This window comes from Acomys russatus, chromosome 5 (genome assembly GCF_903995435.1).
Source record: "Acomys russatus chromosome 5, mAcoRus1.1, whole genome shotgun sequence".
Lineage (NCBI taxonomy): Eukaryota > Metazoa > Chordata > Mammalia > Rodentia > Muridae > Acomys > Acomys russatus.
In genome coordinates, this window is record NC_067141.1 from 7,448,306 (window position 1) to 7,463,361 (window position 15,056).

Sequence of the window (15,056 nt, forward strand, 5' to 3'; positions counted from 1 at the left end):
TCCTCTCTTGGCCTCTCCAGGCTGCCCGACTCCCTGCCCCACAGGCAGGAGGTCGGATTAGGGGAGATTAGAGGAGGACATTTCCAAGTGAGGAAAGGACAAGGAAAGAACCAACCCTTTATTACAGAGCCTTCATGCAAAAGTCCCAGCCCTGCTCAGCTGCTCTTCAGAAGGGGTGGCTACCACACGGTCTGCCTCCCTAAGATGTGGCAGATCCTCTTGGCCACTCATTTAAATAACTGTCCCCTGGATGCGGCTGGGATGTGAGGGTAGGGCGCCTGCCACCTTCCTCGGGGACATTTGTGCATGTTTACGCCTTTTCTGATTGTGTCAGTGGCCGAAGCATGGCAACTGGGCATCAATAAACACCTCTTGAGGAAGTGGGCGTGCGTGTGCTGGTATGGGAGGAGCACCGCGCGGGCCCGGGCCGGCAGCACTGGGTGGCTACTCTGGGATGTCAATTACCAGGTCGTCATCTCCGTCCAGGGCATCATCCCCGCTGCCGGCATCGCTGAACATCTGCTGGGGGACGGTGCTCAGGATCGTGTGTGGGGGCATCTTGGGAGGAGGCAGGGGGGTCAGGGCTGCCCCAACACTGGCCCCAGAACCTCTGGCAGGGAAAGCCAGCGGTCCACCCACAGGGCAGTCAGGGGGTCCGACCGCCATCTGCAGCAGGGGAAAAACACAAGGCAGGCTAGTCAGACACACTGGCATGAGGTGGCTGCAGTGCCCTTGCAAGTTCAAGGTATGGGGGAGAGGCCCTACCGCAGCCCCTCAGTCTCAAGCCATGAAGTGCCTGGGGTAGGGGGCAGTGATGGAGGCATGATGGGGATGGGGTGAGGGGGTCTGACAGGTAGCCTGACAGGAAAGCTGGGCTCTTCCCTCTCTAGCAAGGCACCCTGGTTGCTCTGTGCCAGCAGTTGAAGCCAGATTCAAGACTAGCGCAGAGCGCCTTCTCCCTGCCTCTCTGGGTACCTTGCTCTCCCTCCTCCAATGGGATTCACTGGTTCAAGGCAGGATCACAGGCTGCCTGAGCCAGAAGCCTAAGCAGTAGCTTTGCTCCCCAGCGTCTATGACAGTGTGGGTGAGCCCCTCCTTGGGAACCCAGCAGCCACCAGCCTGGGCCAGGCCCTCCTCTCAGCTCACCTGGTCTAGGTACCAGCCTCCTAACTGGACTCCCTGCCTTCAGCCTCTCCCAGATCCAGCTCCTCCTCCACACTGCGGCCAGAGTGGTCACTCTAGAACACAAACCTGAGCGTGTCACTCCTCTGCCTGAGGGCCTGGGCCTGGGCTGCCCTCAGGATGGGCAGGGAAGTGTGCCGAACAGGCTGGCCTTGCTCCATTTGACAAGGTCATGCTTTGTCCTCTAGCGTTTGAGAGGACTCTGCTTGCCCCACCCTGCCAAGTGCTCACACATCTTCCCCCAAGAGAGCTCTCTGGGTGCTTGTGACAGGTCATGTGCTGTGGGCACAAACTGAACACCTACTACGGACCAGGTGTCTTCTATCTATAATCTCTACCTTATAGGACCGTCCTGGAGGAGAGGTGGGGCCATATGCCAGAGGAAGGAACTGAGGCGTGGAAATGGAAGATAAAGGAACAGGATGCATGTTCTCACTGCACAGCACCCAAGGTGCCCATGGGCTGGGGCAGCAAGCAACACATGTGGCCTCCACCATGTCCTCTGATGGTGGCCCTGTGGCCTGCTCTGCTTGTCAAGGAGCTCCACCCTTACCTCTGCTTGTGAGGTGATGTGAGGGTGCTAGCATAGGCAAGGCCTCAGGAAACATGGGTGTCAGGCAGACAGGAGGGCCAGCTCTGGAAAGAAGCAGGACCCCTGTGGTGGTCTGAAGGAGAATGGCCCCCCCCCACACAGGCTCTTATGTTTGAATATTTGGTCCCCAACTGGTGAAACTGTAGAATTACAAGTTTGCCTTCAGCGGGAGAGAGGGCTCAGCCGATAAAGGCTAGGCTCACAACCAAAAATATTAGAAGTTGGCCTTGTTGGAGGAGGTGTGTCCCTGGAGGGGAGTTTGCCTCTTTGAACACCCTCACTCTTGTCAGCTAGCTCAGATGCTCCCCCTCTCCATCTCTTCCCTCCGCCCTCTGCAGAGGAGACTTGGGCTCTAGTTCTCTGAAATCGTAGACCCCGAATAGACACGACAGGCTGCCTTGGTCATGGTGTCACAGCACTGGAGGAACCGAGACAACCCCAGTGCACAGAGAAGCAGAGGCAGACGCACGCCTGCAAGGGGCCGCTCCACGAGGGCCTCGCAGGCTTCGCTCTGTACCACCACCCTGCTCCCCAGGGCCGACCCAAACCAGGGCATCCTCAGCATGACCAAGAGCAGCCAGTGTGGCTCCATAAGGCTGCCAGGGCCCAGGCACTCTATCCTTTATGCCCTGTATGACTGAAATAGAGTTCAGTGACATGCCCAGGGTCACATGGTGAGCATGTCAAAGAGCTGGGATTCAAACCCATCTAAAGCTAAGGCTCCAGACTTTTGTTTTTGCCTTGGACTTCCATATCTCACCTCTGCTCACATTTGCACCTTCTATATCTCCCACCTAGAAACTGTGGGACTCAAGCCTTTCAGTGGTGGCTGTCTTCTGACCTCCAGGTCTAGGCCTTCCTTACTTTTCAGTGTCCTCTTCTGTCAGCTCTTCAGTCATGCTGCAGCTTATGTCCCAGCATGCTCCTCTTTCCCCTCCCAGCACCACCTCACTGGCACTATCCTGATCATTAGCCCTTCCCTGAGCCTCTCCATGCCCTGCTCCAAAAGCAGTTTGCTCTAGCCTTTTCCTACCAACACAGTCACATCCAGACACACCAAACCTCTTACCTGCCCTGTGCTGCTGTGCCTTGTTTTCTCCCACCTGCTCTGAATGTTAGAAGCAAAACCTTTCAGGAATGGCCAGTGTTATTACCTCGATTGTTTCTCTCAGTGCTAGGGATCAATCTGAAACTGCCAGGCAGGCTCTGAAACTGAGCCACATGCCTAGTCCCCGGATCCATACTTATTCCCTAGGAGCTGGGGCTTTGGGCAGATGTGAGCTTCTGAGCCTGGGTCCCAGGAAGAGCAACAAACTATTTTAACTTCTCAGTCTTTTTTCTAATCCTAAGAATTTACTCATTCATCCTTTCACTTATTTTTTTTTTCTCTTTTCCTCCCTCCCCATCCCTTTTCCCTGAGACAGAGATATGTAGCCTTGGCTGGTCTGGATCTCGCTATGTAAACCAGGACAGCCTCAGATTCATAGAGTATCACCTGCCTCTACCTTCCAAGTGTTGGGATTAAAGGTGTACACCACTGCACCAGGCAGAATCCATGCTCTTAGCCACGATAAATATAATCTGATTCTTCTTGTGGTGTCGGGTCACCAAGCTGTTTAGCTGGTCCCTGCTCAGCTTGGCTTCCCAGGGCATGGGCACTTCCCTCTTCCTTCATCTTTGCTTGTTTAGCTTTTTGTTTGTTTGTTTGTTTGTTTTCCGAGACAGGGTTTCTCTGTGTAGCCTTGGCCATCCTGGACTCACTTTGTAGACCAGGCTGGCCTCGAACTCACAGCAATCCGCCTGCCTCTGCCTCCCGAGTGCTGGGATTAAAGGCGTGCGCCACCACGCCCGGCTTTGTTTAGCTTTTTTAAGACAGAGTTTCTCTATGTGGCCCTGGCTGACCTGGACTCGCTATGTAGACCAGGCTGGCCTCGAACTCACAGAGATCCGCCTGCCTCTGCATTACAGGCGTGCGCCACCACACCTGAATTCCTTCATCTTTGGCTTGCTTCTCGTCACTTCTAGGGCTTCGTGTTGAGCCTTCTCCTCTTCTCCGTCCACACAGCCCTACAAAGCTCAGCTTACACAGGCTGCTGTCTAATTTTAGCATTTCCAGACACCTTTTCAACAGGTCCAAGGCCAATTTTAATTTCCCTTCTAGAATCAGCTTCTCCCATAGTCCTCATCTCAGAAAAACTGCCACTCTACTTCACTGCTCAGGTAAGAGCCCTGGAATCTTTGTGGGATCCCTTCTGTCTCTCACACAGTCTAACTGGGTCTCCTCTGACATGGAGTCATGGTGCACTCTGCTGGTTTCTTGCAGTCACTTTCTTCCCACCATTCTAGCTGTACCAGGCCTATCTCTACACAGCCATGTTGCCCATGTATCTAAAACGCAAACTGAACTAGACCCTGTCCTGCTCACCTTGCCCATGACTCTTACCCCATTTCCACATAAGCCCCAGCCTCTCTAACACCTCAAGGCCCTGTCAGCTTCTGTCCCTTGGCACTTAGCCTCCTGCCCAGCTTCTCCTCCCCGGGGTTGCTCCCACCGCCCTCCTCCCCCCCTTCAGTTTTGAGACACATCCTCACTACGCAGCCTGGGTTGGCCTGGAACTCACTAAGTAGACTAGGCTGGCCTTGAACTCATAGGGCTTCACCTACCTCTACCTTCCTAGAGCTGGGATAAAGGGCATGAGCCACCATGGCTGGCCTCCTCCTTGTCTTTCAACAAGCATGTTCACCAGACTGAAACCCTTTCCCAGACACCTCATGGCTTGTTTCCTGTATCCAGTCAATAGCACCCTAGATTATCCACCTTAAAAGGTCCATCCATTGGGTTTGCTTCCTTCACTAGGGCCAATCTATCTTATTTATCTTCTGCCAATTTTGACAGAACAGAAGCTCTGTACAAGGGTTCGGCTCCCTGTTTGTTATCACAGCTGCAGCACTCCAGATAGGGTCTTCAACACAGGACATATCTGGTTTGACCAGTTTGAGTCACACTGTTCTGAACTGGGGGAGCCCTGCCTAGACTCTCCACACCACAATCCTGTCCCAGCTCCAGGGCAGCATACGGTACCTGCGTAACTATGCAGGACATGGTCATAGAGCCTGGACCTCAGGCATCCTAACTTGGAGTCTTTCAGGACTGACTGTGTCACTTCCAGCAATCCAGGACTTCTCTGAGCCTTGGGCTGAGACTAAGCTTCTTAAATTAACCTTTCAAAACTCCTGGACATTGGGCTGGGGAATAGCCCAGTCGGTAGGGTGCTTGCCTAGCCCGCGAGGGTCAACCCTCAGGCGTGGCGGCCCATGCCTGTAACCTTCGCACTTGAAGAGCAGAGGCAGGAGAACCAGGAGTTCAAGGTCACCCTCCTACCAAGGCTACAGGAGCCCTCTTCCAAACACCACAAAACACCCAAAGTCTCTGTACATGCCCCCTAGTCTTGAGCCTCCTTTAGATGGATGTCCTGCCTTTGTGGCCCCTCCCTATAGTCCCCACATCAGGGTACCTTGAGTTTCCTGGGTAGGCGGGGCCGTTTCTCCAGCTTGGGCCTCAGGGGGCTGGGCTCAGGCAGCTGCAGGGCCAGGTAGTCAGAAGGGAATGGGGGATAAGGGGGAGAAGCCAGCTGCAGGTGGGAGCAGGAAGATGGAGATGGGAATGGAGTGGGTGAAGGGAAGAAATGTATACAGGAGAATGGAAAACAAAAGAGATGCTGATGAGTGTGGCTCCCAGGGCTCCTGAGAACAGAAGGGCAAGGGGCAGCAGCAGCAGGACCCCGTCCTGGGACTGCCCCCGAGTCCTACACAGGGAACAAGCAGGAACCCTGAACCACACCCTCCGGAGGTACGTGGGCACTCTGAGCTGGTAAGGCTCTCCCTGAGACACAGCCCCTTTGCCCAAATGGCGCCCACTGGATTCCCAGGCATAGCAGCACACTACTTCCTGCCTTCAACCCAACTCACCGAGCTCAGGTACGGGGAGGGGGCCCCAGAGGTCTGCAGGGGAAACCCTGTTGAGGAAGGCAAGGAGAGACTGGAAGGGGAGGGCGCACTCCCCATCGGAGGGCTTCTCTTCCTGGAGAAGAGATAGGGACAAGGGTCAGAAGCATCTGGAAAGCCCAGATCCCCCACCCCAGCCCTGGAGAATTCTGACTCCCGCTTACCTCTTTGGGGCTGGTGTGTCAGACAACTTGGGTGTCCCCTCTGTCTCACTGTTATCTGAGGAGGCAGTGGCATCTGAGTCTGTAAGGAGGGCTGGTTAGTGGGGTTGTAGAGGGTTCCCTAATCCACTCACAGGATGTAACCTTAACATTATAGAGGGTCTAGGGAATGGACTCCCCAGCTGGCACACATGTAAGCATGTGACTGTAGGGAGTCCCCAGCTGGCACACATGTAAGCATGTGACTGTAGGGCGTCCCCAGCTGGCACACATGTAAGCATGTGACTGTAGGGAGTCCCTTAGCTCTTAGACCTGTTTCCTAGTTAGGCACCTCCATGACACGCTTGCCAGCACACACTCTGTGCAAGGCTACTTTACACTCTCCTGGTCTTTCAAAGCACAGAAGCAGGAAGGTCAGTACATCACCTCTGCTTTCCAGATGAGTTCACGGTAGCCAGAAGACATGTATGGAGCCTGATCAGGTCTGTGGTTCTGAGCATCTTAGGCCACTCTTTCACGTGCCTCTAAGTAGCCTTCAGCTTGTGCTCTGTTGTCCTTGCCCAGGGACCCATTAAAACCTTCCTCCGAACCATCCAACTTCCTCTGCTCCGCATTCCAGCTGCCACCGCTCTGGCCACCGCTGTGTTACAGCCACCTCCTCAGCCATCTCCCACTCTGCTCCTTCTGTTCCACACAACTTAGTGACTGCGTGCACAGGCTTTAGCAGTGTTTATCTGCCGTCAGTCTGCCCTAACAGAGCTCTAAGTTCCTGACCCAAGGTCTCCTGCACTCTGGTTCATGGCTTCACTTCAGAACTCCAAGCGCTTTCTCCCTTCTGTCCTAAGGGAGACCTGTCTCCTAGTTGAGTGTTCTTCCTAGGCGGCTTGCCACTTCCTGAGCTATCACTGCACATGACATATGCTACCTCCCACCCAGACCTGTTGCTTCTATTCAGACCGTCTCGATGTATGTGCATCCCTGGCAGGCTTTGAACACAGATCTGCCAGCTATTGCCTCCTTAATGTATTTTTATATTTATGTGTACCAAGTTCATGCACAAGCCTGAGGGGTCAGAAGGCGGCATTCAACCACCTGGAATAGAGTCAGGTGGCTGTGAGCTGCCATGTAGGTGCTGGGAACTGAACCCAGGTCCTTTCCAAGAGTAGTAGGCGCTCTTAGCTGCAGAGCCATCCCTTTAGCTCTTTGATTGCAATTTAACATTAATTGTAAAAAATCAAAACAAACAACTTAGGTTGGAAAAACAGCAGTCTATGTTTCTGTTGCTGTTGTACATAGCAGCTTGGCTTCTGCTTCTCGCATTCCACCTGAAAGTTCTGGTCCTGTCTTCAACAGGTAACCTGCTGCTGCAGTTCCCATAGAAAGTTCTGGTCCTGTCTTCAACAGGTAACCTGCTGCAGTTCCCACACACCTCTTAAAATGGCTCTTTTTTCATTTGTATACACTTCAGATACTACGTGCTATTTTTTTGTTCTTTTTCAAGACAGGGTCTCTGTGTAGCCCTGGCTGTCCTGGACTCAATTTGTAGACCAGGCTGGCCTTGAACTCACAGTGATCCACCTGCTTCTGCCTCCCTAGTGCTGGGATTAAAGGTGTGTGCCACCAAGCCTGGCTTATTTCAGTTATTTAATTGTTTTTTGAGACAGGGTCTTACTATGTAGCTTAAGCTGACTTGGAACTTGGAGTTATTCTCCTGCCTCAGCCTCAGTGCTGAGATTATAGGTATAAGGCATCAATCAAGTCAATGTGGCTTTTGCATTTGCACCTTTTCATTTTTATTTATTTAGAGATGGGGTATCATGCAGCTCAAGTTGGGCTTCAACCCCGTGTCCTTCTGTCTCTACCTTTCAGGGCTGGGGTTCAAGGCCTGGGCCACCATCCCTTCACACACCCTATCCCCTTCCTGTGAAACATAGTCTCACTTAGCTAGGTTGGAACTCATTTAATTTTTTAAAATTACATTTGTGTGCAATGGGCTTATGCAGGTAGAGGTCACAGTGATTCACCTGCCTCTGCATCCAGGGTAAAAAATATCTTAAAACAACAACAAACTAAGCCGATGGGTGTGGTGGCGCATGCATGAAATCCCAGCATTGGGGAGGCTGAGGTAGGAGGATTATGAGGTTGAAACCAACTAGAGCTACAAATGAAGAACATACCTCAATGTCTCAAATAACAATAAAACAAAACGTGAAAAATTGTAGATTAGGGCTGGAGAGATAGCTCAGAGGTTAAGAGCACTGCCTGCTCTTCTAGAGGTCCTTAGTTCAATTCCCAGCAATCACATGGTGGCTCACAACCATCTATAATGATATCTGGTCCCCTCTTCTGGAGGGAAGGCACATATGCAGGCAGAATATTGTATACATAATAAATAAATCTTTAAAAAAATTATAAAGACTATGAAACTATGTAAACTTCAAAATGTAATGTTTACAAATAAAGTTCTAATAAAACACAGCCAGCCGGCGTGTTTAATCCCAGCACTCAAGGAGGCAAAGGCAGGCGGATCTCTGTGAGTTCGAGGCCAGCCTGGTCTACAAAGTGAGTCCAGGACAGCTAAGGCTACACAGAGAAACCCTGTCTTGAAAAACCAACCAAACAAAATCAGGCCAATTTTCTTATTAATATGCTAAGTACAGCTGTGTTCACATGAGCCAAGTTTACTTTAAAGACAGTATTTATAAAAACCAAAAGTATTTTCCTGACCCTTTGCAAAAGAAACTTATCAACTCCTATTATATACTATAGTTTCTACCATTTAATCTGGTTTTAATGTTCATCAAGTTCTCATCATCACTTAACATTCTAGTTTCTTTAGAAAAAAATTTGGGGGCTGGAGAGATGGCTCAGAGGTTAAGGGCACAGACTGTTCCTCCAGAGGTCCTGAGTTCAATTCCCAGCTCCCAACCATCTATGGTGTGAAATGATGCCCTCTTCTGGCCTACATGTGTACAAGCAGGCAGAGCACTGTATTCATAATAAATCTTAAAAAAAAAAATTTTGGGGGCTGGAGAGATGGTTCAGTGCTTAAGAATGGTCCCGAGTTCAATTCCCAGCAACCACATGGTAGCTCACAACCATGTATAGTGTGATGCCCTCTTCTACAGATAAAGGGCTCATATACAATAAATAAACAAATAAATAAGTAAATCTTTAAAAAGATTTTTTTGTTTTGTTTTGCTTTTCAAGACAGTGTTTGTCTGTGTAGTCTTGGCTGTTCTGGAACTCGCTCTGTAGACCAGGCTGGCCTTGAATTCAGAGATCCACCTGCCTCTGCCTCCCAAGTGCTGTGATTAAAGGCGTGTACCACCACTGCACGCTCTTTAAAAAATTTTAAAGTGCTAGGTTTTTTGTTTTTCCAAGACAGAGTCTTTCTGTGTTAGCCTTGACCGTCTCGGACTCGCTTTGTAGACCAGGCTGGCCTTGAACTCACAGCGACATGCCTGCCTTTGCCTCCCAAGTGCTGGGATTAAAGGTGTATGCCACCACCGCCCGGGCTTAAAGTGCTATTTTTATAATTGCTATTAGTGTCTGTGCAGATGCCTACGTGCGATAGAGAGTGTTTTGAGGTTACATGACAACTTTCAGAAGTTGCTGTGACCTTTGTAGACTCCTTTGTTTGTTTTAAAGATTGAGTCACTGACGGTTGAATGTCTTTGCCTTCTGAATGGTGAGATAACAGGCATGGGGTACTACACCTTTCTAGTCCCCCCCCCACCCCGCCCCCAGAGGCTTCATTCATTTTGCCAGCCTGTGCCACACACAATGCCTGGAACACAGTGGATAAGTAAATACTTAAGAATTGCCAGGTAGAGCTGGGTGTGGTGGCACACGCCTTTAATCCCAGCACTTCGGAGGCAGAGGCAGGTGGATCTCTGGGAGTTCAAAACAAGCCTGGTCTAGCAAACTGAGTCCAGGACAGCAAGGTTACACAGAGAAACCCTGTCTCGAAAAACCAAACCAAACCAAAATACAAAGAATTGCCAGGTGGTGTGGTCGCACACACTTTCCATTTCAGCACTCTATGGGAGGCAGAGGCAAGCAGGTCTCTGTGAGTTCGAGGCTAGCCTAGTCTATAAAGCAAGTCAGGACAGCCAAGGCTACACAGAGGAAGCCCTCTCTCAAATCCACCCCACCCCCCAAAAAACAAAACAAAAACAAAAAGACCAACAACAACAAAAGGAATTGCTGGGCCTGGTATACACTCCTTTAATCCCAGCACTTGGGAGGCAGAGGCAGGTGGATTTCTGAGTTCAAGGCCAACCTGGTCTACAGACGGACTTCCAGGACAGCCAGGGCTGGGGGCGGGGTGGTGGCAGCCGGAGGCCAGCAACTAGGCTTAAGAACTATTGGAGGGCTGCCATCAGCTTCCGCATCTTAAGAGGACGGACCCAGGAGCACTTGTTTAAAGTGCCAGTGTCACACGTCTTCCACAAACGCCTCTGCTCACCCGAGGACTCTTCATCCACGTTCTCATAATGCAGGAGTCGATCTAGAAGGAAGCTGGGACAAGTGGCAAGGAGAATGGTCATTCCCATGTCAGCGACGGTCCCGGGCTCTATTTAGTTCTATTTAGCATGCATTTGGGGTCCTCTTCCAGAGCGGAGCGAGGATCCCCCAGGAGTAACTGCCCCTTGTGCCCACAAGCCTCACCTCTTGTCCCGGGAAACCTTGAGCAATTTCCTTTGCGCCTTTCGGAGCTCCTCCTGGAAGCACTCGTGTTCCTGTACCGAACAGGGCGGGTGCTGAGCCAGAGCATCCGTAAAAGGACCAGAACCCGGAGCCGGCTCTCCCTACCTATCCCCTTTACCACATGGGTAAACTGAGGTCCCCCTCAGCGCTTAGGCCTCACACACCACGACATCCTCACACCGGCACTCACGTAAATGAGAAACTTGAGCTTCCGCTTCAGATTCCGGTATTTCTTTTTGTAGTCCACTTCGCCGTCCGCTGGTCCGTTCATGACCCGCCTGGGAGTAGCGCCCCAGACGAGAGTCCCGCTACCCAGAGCCAAGCCGGCCCGGCCTCTCACACCTCCACTTCCGGGGACTTTGCAATTGGACTACAACTCCCAGAGTACTCCGCGCGCAGGGAGCGTTTTCAAACCGCCTGGCTTCCAGGGGAAGACCTAAAAGGAACGCGGCTTCCAGTGGCTTCGCGGTACTCTGAGGTCACAGAGGAGCCGGATACTGGAGGGCGCAATTATCGTTACTAAGCCGATTAGAACCTTGGAGCCAAAAAAGATAACCAGAAATTCAGTGTGTTGGCGAGGATATCCTTTTCCTTCTGCCATTCGAAACAAGAGAGCTAACTTGGTGACCCTGACCACAGAGCAGCGTTAAGAGTTGAGTATCTTACACTCAAAGAGTGCTGGCCCCAAACTGATTTCTAGAGAGAATTTTTAAAAGTAGCTTCTAACAAAGAGCAGAAACCTTGAGAGCCACCAACTGCTCAGGGAACACAAGAGCTGCCAAAGCTCGAGGTCCCAAAGCTCTACGTCATAGGCCCAACGGCTCCGCCCCCTCACGAAGCCGCAGCATCGCGCGTGCGCAAACTACTATCCACCGGAAGGAAAAAAGGCGGGAGTTACCAATTCCCGGTAGGGCAAAATGACTCTAGGAGGCGAGAAGCCGGAATGCACGCGCAGCTTCTTCTGAAGCTGCCCTGACCTCAGGAGCGTAGGGCGTGAGAGTCGGGGTTGGACTGGGATTCTTATGTTGACACGTGTCTTTGTAGCACGGTTACGCCCTACATCGTGCGACAAAAATTCCTAATTCAGTGGGTCGAGATCATCTTGAACCTGAGGAGAAGCAGGCACTGAGGAGGCTGGTGGAGGAGGAGCTGCTGAAGATGCAGGTGTGGGTGTGAGCCTGGGCCAGGGGAGACAGGGTTTACTGCTGAGGGCTTGGGGCAGGACACAACCTTGGTTCGGTTTGCTCGCATGCCCACAGGCCTATGCTGGTACCAGGGAAGGAAAGCTAGACTTTATCAAAGCGAAGAGGTCTCCTGCTCCCTGCAGTGGCCCAGAGAGAAAAAGGTCCCGCTTCAATTCCGAGTCAGGTCAGTACCTTCTCCCTTGCTTATCTGTGTGTGACCTCAGTGTCATTGGCTTATCCAGAAGGCAGTGTGCACGTATCAGTTGCAAGGCAGTGAATGGGGATGGGCGGGGTGTGAGTCAGGAACCAGGTGGAGCTAGATGCAGCTGTGGTGCTTCCAGCTGCCCTTTGCTCTTAGGCTGAGTAGGTCTAGAAGCATCCTTTCCTAAATGGAAGGGACAGTTCTGTCCTCATGTTCCAGAATCCAGCTCCACATCCTTCAGTCCGGACTGCTCCGGATCCCCAACAAAAGGCAGCACGACCAAGAAGGCGTATCCAAGGAGAGCCTTAAAGAAAGCAGCTGAAAGCACGGATGAAGAACAGCAAACAGGCCTGGTTGCAAAGATGGGATCAGAGGACAGCAGTGAGGAGGAAGGGGAGGGCTCTGTCAGATCAGGTGAGGTCCGGAAGGAAGAGAACACCGAGGAAGAGGATGATGTGGGAAAAAAGCAGAAGGCTAGGGCTAGAAAGAAAGCTGGAGCCAAGAAGAAGCCAGCAGCACGCCAGGCCTCAGCAAGTAAGCAGGCTAGGGAAGGGAGTGAAAGCGGCGGGGAAGGTGCACAGAGAGGAGTGAAGGCGGAGGCCCACGCAAGTGCTAAACCACACGCGGAAAGTGAGGACAGTGAGGAGGAGACGCTAGCGAAGAGCAAGTGCAGGGAGCCCAGGTCCAGAGGCAGCAAAGGAGAGAGAACGAGGCATAAGCAGAAAAGCAAGACTGCCAGGCTAACTGGAGGCCGTGGAGATGGTGAGGAAGAGGAGGAGAGGGGGGAGGTGAGTAGTGGGGACAGCAGTGGGGAGGACGAGAAGGCAGCAAAGAGAAAGAGCAATGACAGGACCCAGCCTGAGAGTGGGCGAAGGCAGAGAGCAAGCAGTGAGGAGGATGAAAACAGTACGCAGGTGCAAGCTACTGCTCAGGGCAGCGTGAATGGTGAGAGTGATAGGGAGGGCGAAGCGAGTGACTCCCAGGCAGGAGGGAGCACCAGAGAGGAAAGGAGGAACCGTTCTTCCAAGAAGAGCTCCAAGAAAGGCAGAGCACGCAGTTCCTCTTCCTCATCAGATTCAAGTGCAAAACCCACAGGCCCGAAGGTGAGGGGACAAAGCAGGTGGGTGGCCTCCAGTAGGGAAAAGCCTGGGCCTTCAGCTCTAAACTCCTTATTAGGCTGCCTCTCGTAGCCGCAGAGAGGACCACCCAGCTCTGGTGAGACTAAAGCGTTATATTCGGGCGTGTGGTGCCCATCGAAACTACAAGAAGCTGCTGAGCTCCTGTCGCTCCCACAAGGAATGCCTGCGTGTCCTCAGGGCTGAACTGGAAGCTCTGGGCATGAAGGGTGAGACAGGATGTGCCTGAGAGCTGCCGGAGGGCTGAGCCCTGGGGAAAGAGAGGCTCACGGGGCACCTCTGTTCCAGGCAATCCTTCCTTGGAGAAGTGTCGGGCCCTGAAGGAACAGCGGGAAGAGGCAGCCGAATTGGCTTCCTTGGATGCTGCCAACATCATCAGCAGTTCAGGTAAGGAATCTCCTCTTTGAGAAAGAAAGAGGCTGGACTCAGATAACTAATTTTCTCTCCCAACCTCCTAGGCCGACCACGAAGACGAAATGCCTGGAAGCCTTCAGGGGAAGGAACTCCCCCAGGGGAGCTTTATCGTCGAGCCCTGGACTCGGAAGAGGACCGGCCACGCCAAGCACCTCCAGACTGGTCCCATATGCGTGGCATCATCAGCAGTGACGGTGAGAGTAGCTGAACTCCATGTCCCAGGATGCACCTTACCCTGTTGTACAAGAGCCTGCAGTGCAGAAGCAGCTTTCACAGACAACTAGAGGCGCAGGGGTCTCAGCTGTTGGCACACTACTCCATTTCATGTTCTCTAAGGTGGTTTTAGGGTTGGGGGGTTGTTTTGTTTTTAAAGACTTAATAAAAAACATTTGTAATTACTTCATCTGAACTGGTCCCTAACTCTCATGCCCTGTCTGTCCTTTGGGGCCAAGAAATTGGAAGTAGCCCTTGCTACTAGGCAATAAAGTCTAGTGCTCTTTCTTAGTGGTTCCCCAGTTGTCCTAGCCCCTGGGCTGTGTCAGAGAGAGGATATGGCTCCTTTTCCTCCAGGGTGACCAGTTGGTGTCTCTGATCAAACTGGCCCGTGTGGGAAAGACTGTAAGCTTTGTCACAGGTGAAAGCAGTCTTGGCGGGCTTTACCCTTAGACACCCATGGATACCTTGAGATAGACTTGAGTGGAGCCATCCTGGGCCTGGAATTCAGGAAGCCGACCTGGGGACTCCACCTGGACTATTGTTTTTCTAATCAACCCTTAATGGGAGGAGACTGGCCCTTCAGATGTGAGGCAGGCAGGTGGAGAGAGCAACAGCAGGTTCAGACCAGGCTTGAGGGCACGTGGATCAGCAACAGGCCGGACCAGCACGCAGGCCTGAGACCCGTCCCGTGGAACAGATACCGAAAGGTTCAGTTTTTTCCCTTTAACCTTTTTTCCCTCTTGTGTAAGCTAGTTGGGTTGTATGATAAAGTTTAATTGTTAAAAAACAGAGCCAACAGGCCTTAACATTGTTAAGTTTACTGGAAGAATGCATGCCTAGCATGAACAAAGCCCTGGGTTTCAACTCCAAGAACGAATGAACACACACACACACACACACACACACACACATCAGTTCATCTTCTTGCTCACACTGCCATAGCCTCAGAGTTAGTAGGTATAGTAGACTGGCCAATCAGAACCTGACAAACCTCTGCAGAAACTCAAGTCCCCAGGCAGGCATCTAGTGAAATAGATGTGGGGCTACTGCAGTTTGTGCACCAAATAGCTTTCTGAGGATCTTTGAGCCCAAAGCAAAGCAGAAGGGTTCAACACGCTGACCTTCCAATCATATGTGCAGCCATTAAAATCTCTAGAATTTTAATCACATAACCCAACTAAGTATAAGCAGCACTGTCATTTGCTCCTGCTTGATCCTTCACACACACCTTAGAAAGGGAGACGTCCTGGG

At 51.8% G+C, this 15,056-nt stretch overlaps 2 protein-coding genes across 5 annotated transcripts; one reads left to right on the forward strand and one right to left on the reverse strand.

Moving 5' to 3' along the window:
- Positions 1-116: 116 nt before the first annotated feature.
- Positions 117-11,442, reverse strand: Ino80e (INO80 complex subunit E). Of its 4 annotated transcripts, XM_051145273.1 has the most exons (8): positions 10,844-11,442; positions 10,615-10,685; positions 10,412-10,464; positions 5,944-6,022; positions 5,744-5,855; positions 5,290-5,406; positions 1,147-1,238; positions 521-666 (listed from the first exon to the last, which is right to left on the reverse strand). In XM_051145273.1, the coding sequence occupies exons 1-7, from the start codon at positions 10,922-10,924 to the stop codon at positions 1,167-1,169; spliced, it is 585 nt and encodes a 194-aa protein (XP_051001230.1). In that variant the 5' UTR covers positions 10,925-11,442; the 3' UTR covers positions 521-666; positions 1,147-1,166. The 4 variants fall into 4 exon arrangements, with proteins under 4 accessions (XP_051001228.1, XP_051001229.1, XP_051001227.1 ...); XM_051145271.1 differs by lacking the exon at positions 1,147-1,238 and having other exon boundaries at positions 117-666; positions 5,290-5,355; positions 10,844-11,440; XM_051145270.1 differs by lacking the exon at positions 1,147-1,238 and having other exon boundaries at positions 120-666; positions 10,844-11,436.
- Positions 10,923-14,240, forward strand: Hirip3 (HIRA interacting protein 3). The gene is made up of 6 exons (XM_051147183.1): positions 10,923-11,037; positions 11,767-12,021; positions 12,259-13,142; positions 13,216-13,384; positions 13,464-13,562; positions 13,634-14,240. Exons 1-6 carry the CDS (start codon positions 10,923-10,925, stop codon positions 13,795-13,797), a joined length of 1,686 nt encoding a protein of 561 aa, XP_051003140.1. The 3' UTR covers positions 13,798-14,240.
- The last annotated feature ends 816 nt before the right edge of the window (positions 14,241-15,056 follow it).

Excerpts from the sequence above, each read along its gene's own strand:
- Ino80e (XM_051145270.1), bottom strand. The coding sequence starts at position 10,924 with ATGAACGGACCAGCGGACGGCGAAGTGGACTACAAAAAGAAATACCGG. Across the intron at positions 6,023-10,411 it reads CGTGGATGAAGAGTCCTCGG|ACTCAGATGCCACTGCCTCC; the intron begins GTGAGCAGAGGC and ends CCCTCCTTACAG. Across the intron at positions 667-5,289 it reads GCCTACCCAGGAAACTCAAG|ATGGCGGTCGGACCCCCTGA; the intron begins GTACCCTGATGT and ends CCCCTGCTGCAG.
- Hirip3 (XM_051147183.1), top strand. The coding sequence starts at position 10,923 with ATGACCCGCCTGGGAGTAGCGCCCCAGACGAGAGTCCCGCTACCCAGA. Across the intron at positions 11,038-11,766 it reads ATTGGACTACAACTCCCAGA|GAGAAGCAGGCACTGAGGAG; the intron begins GTACTCCGCGCG and ends CTTGAACCTGAG. Across the intron at positions 12,022-12,258 it reads CCGCTTCAATTCCGAGTCAG|AATCCAGCTCCACATCCTTC; the intron begins GTCAGTACCTTC and ends CTCATGTTCCAG.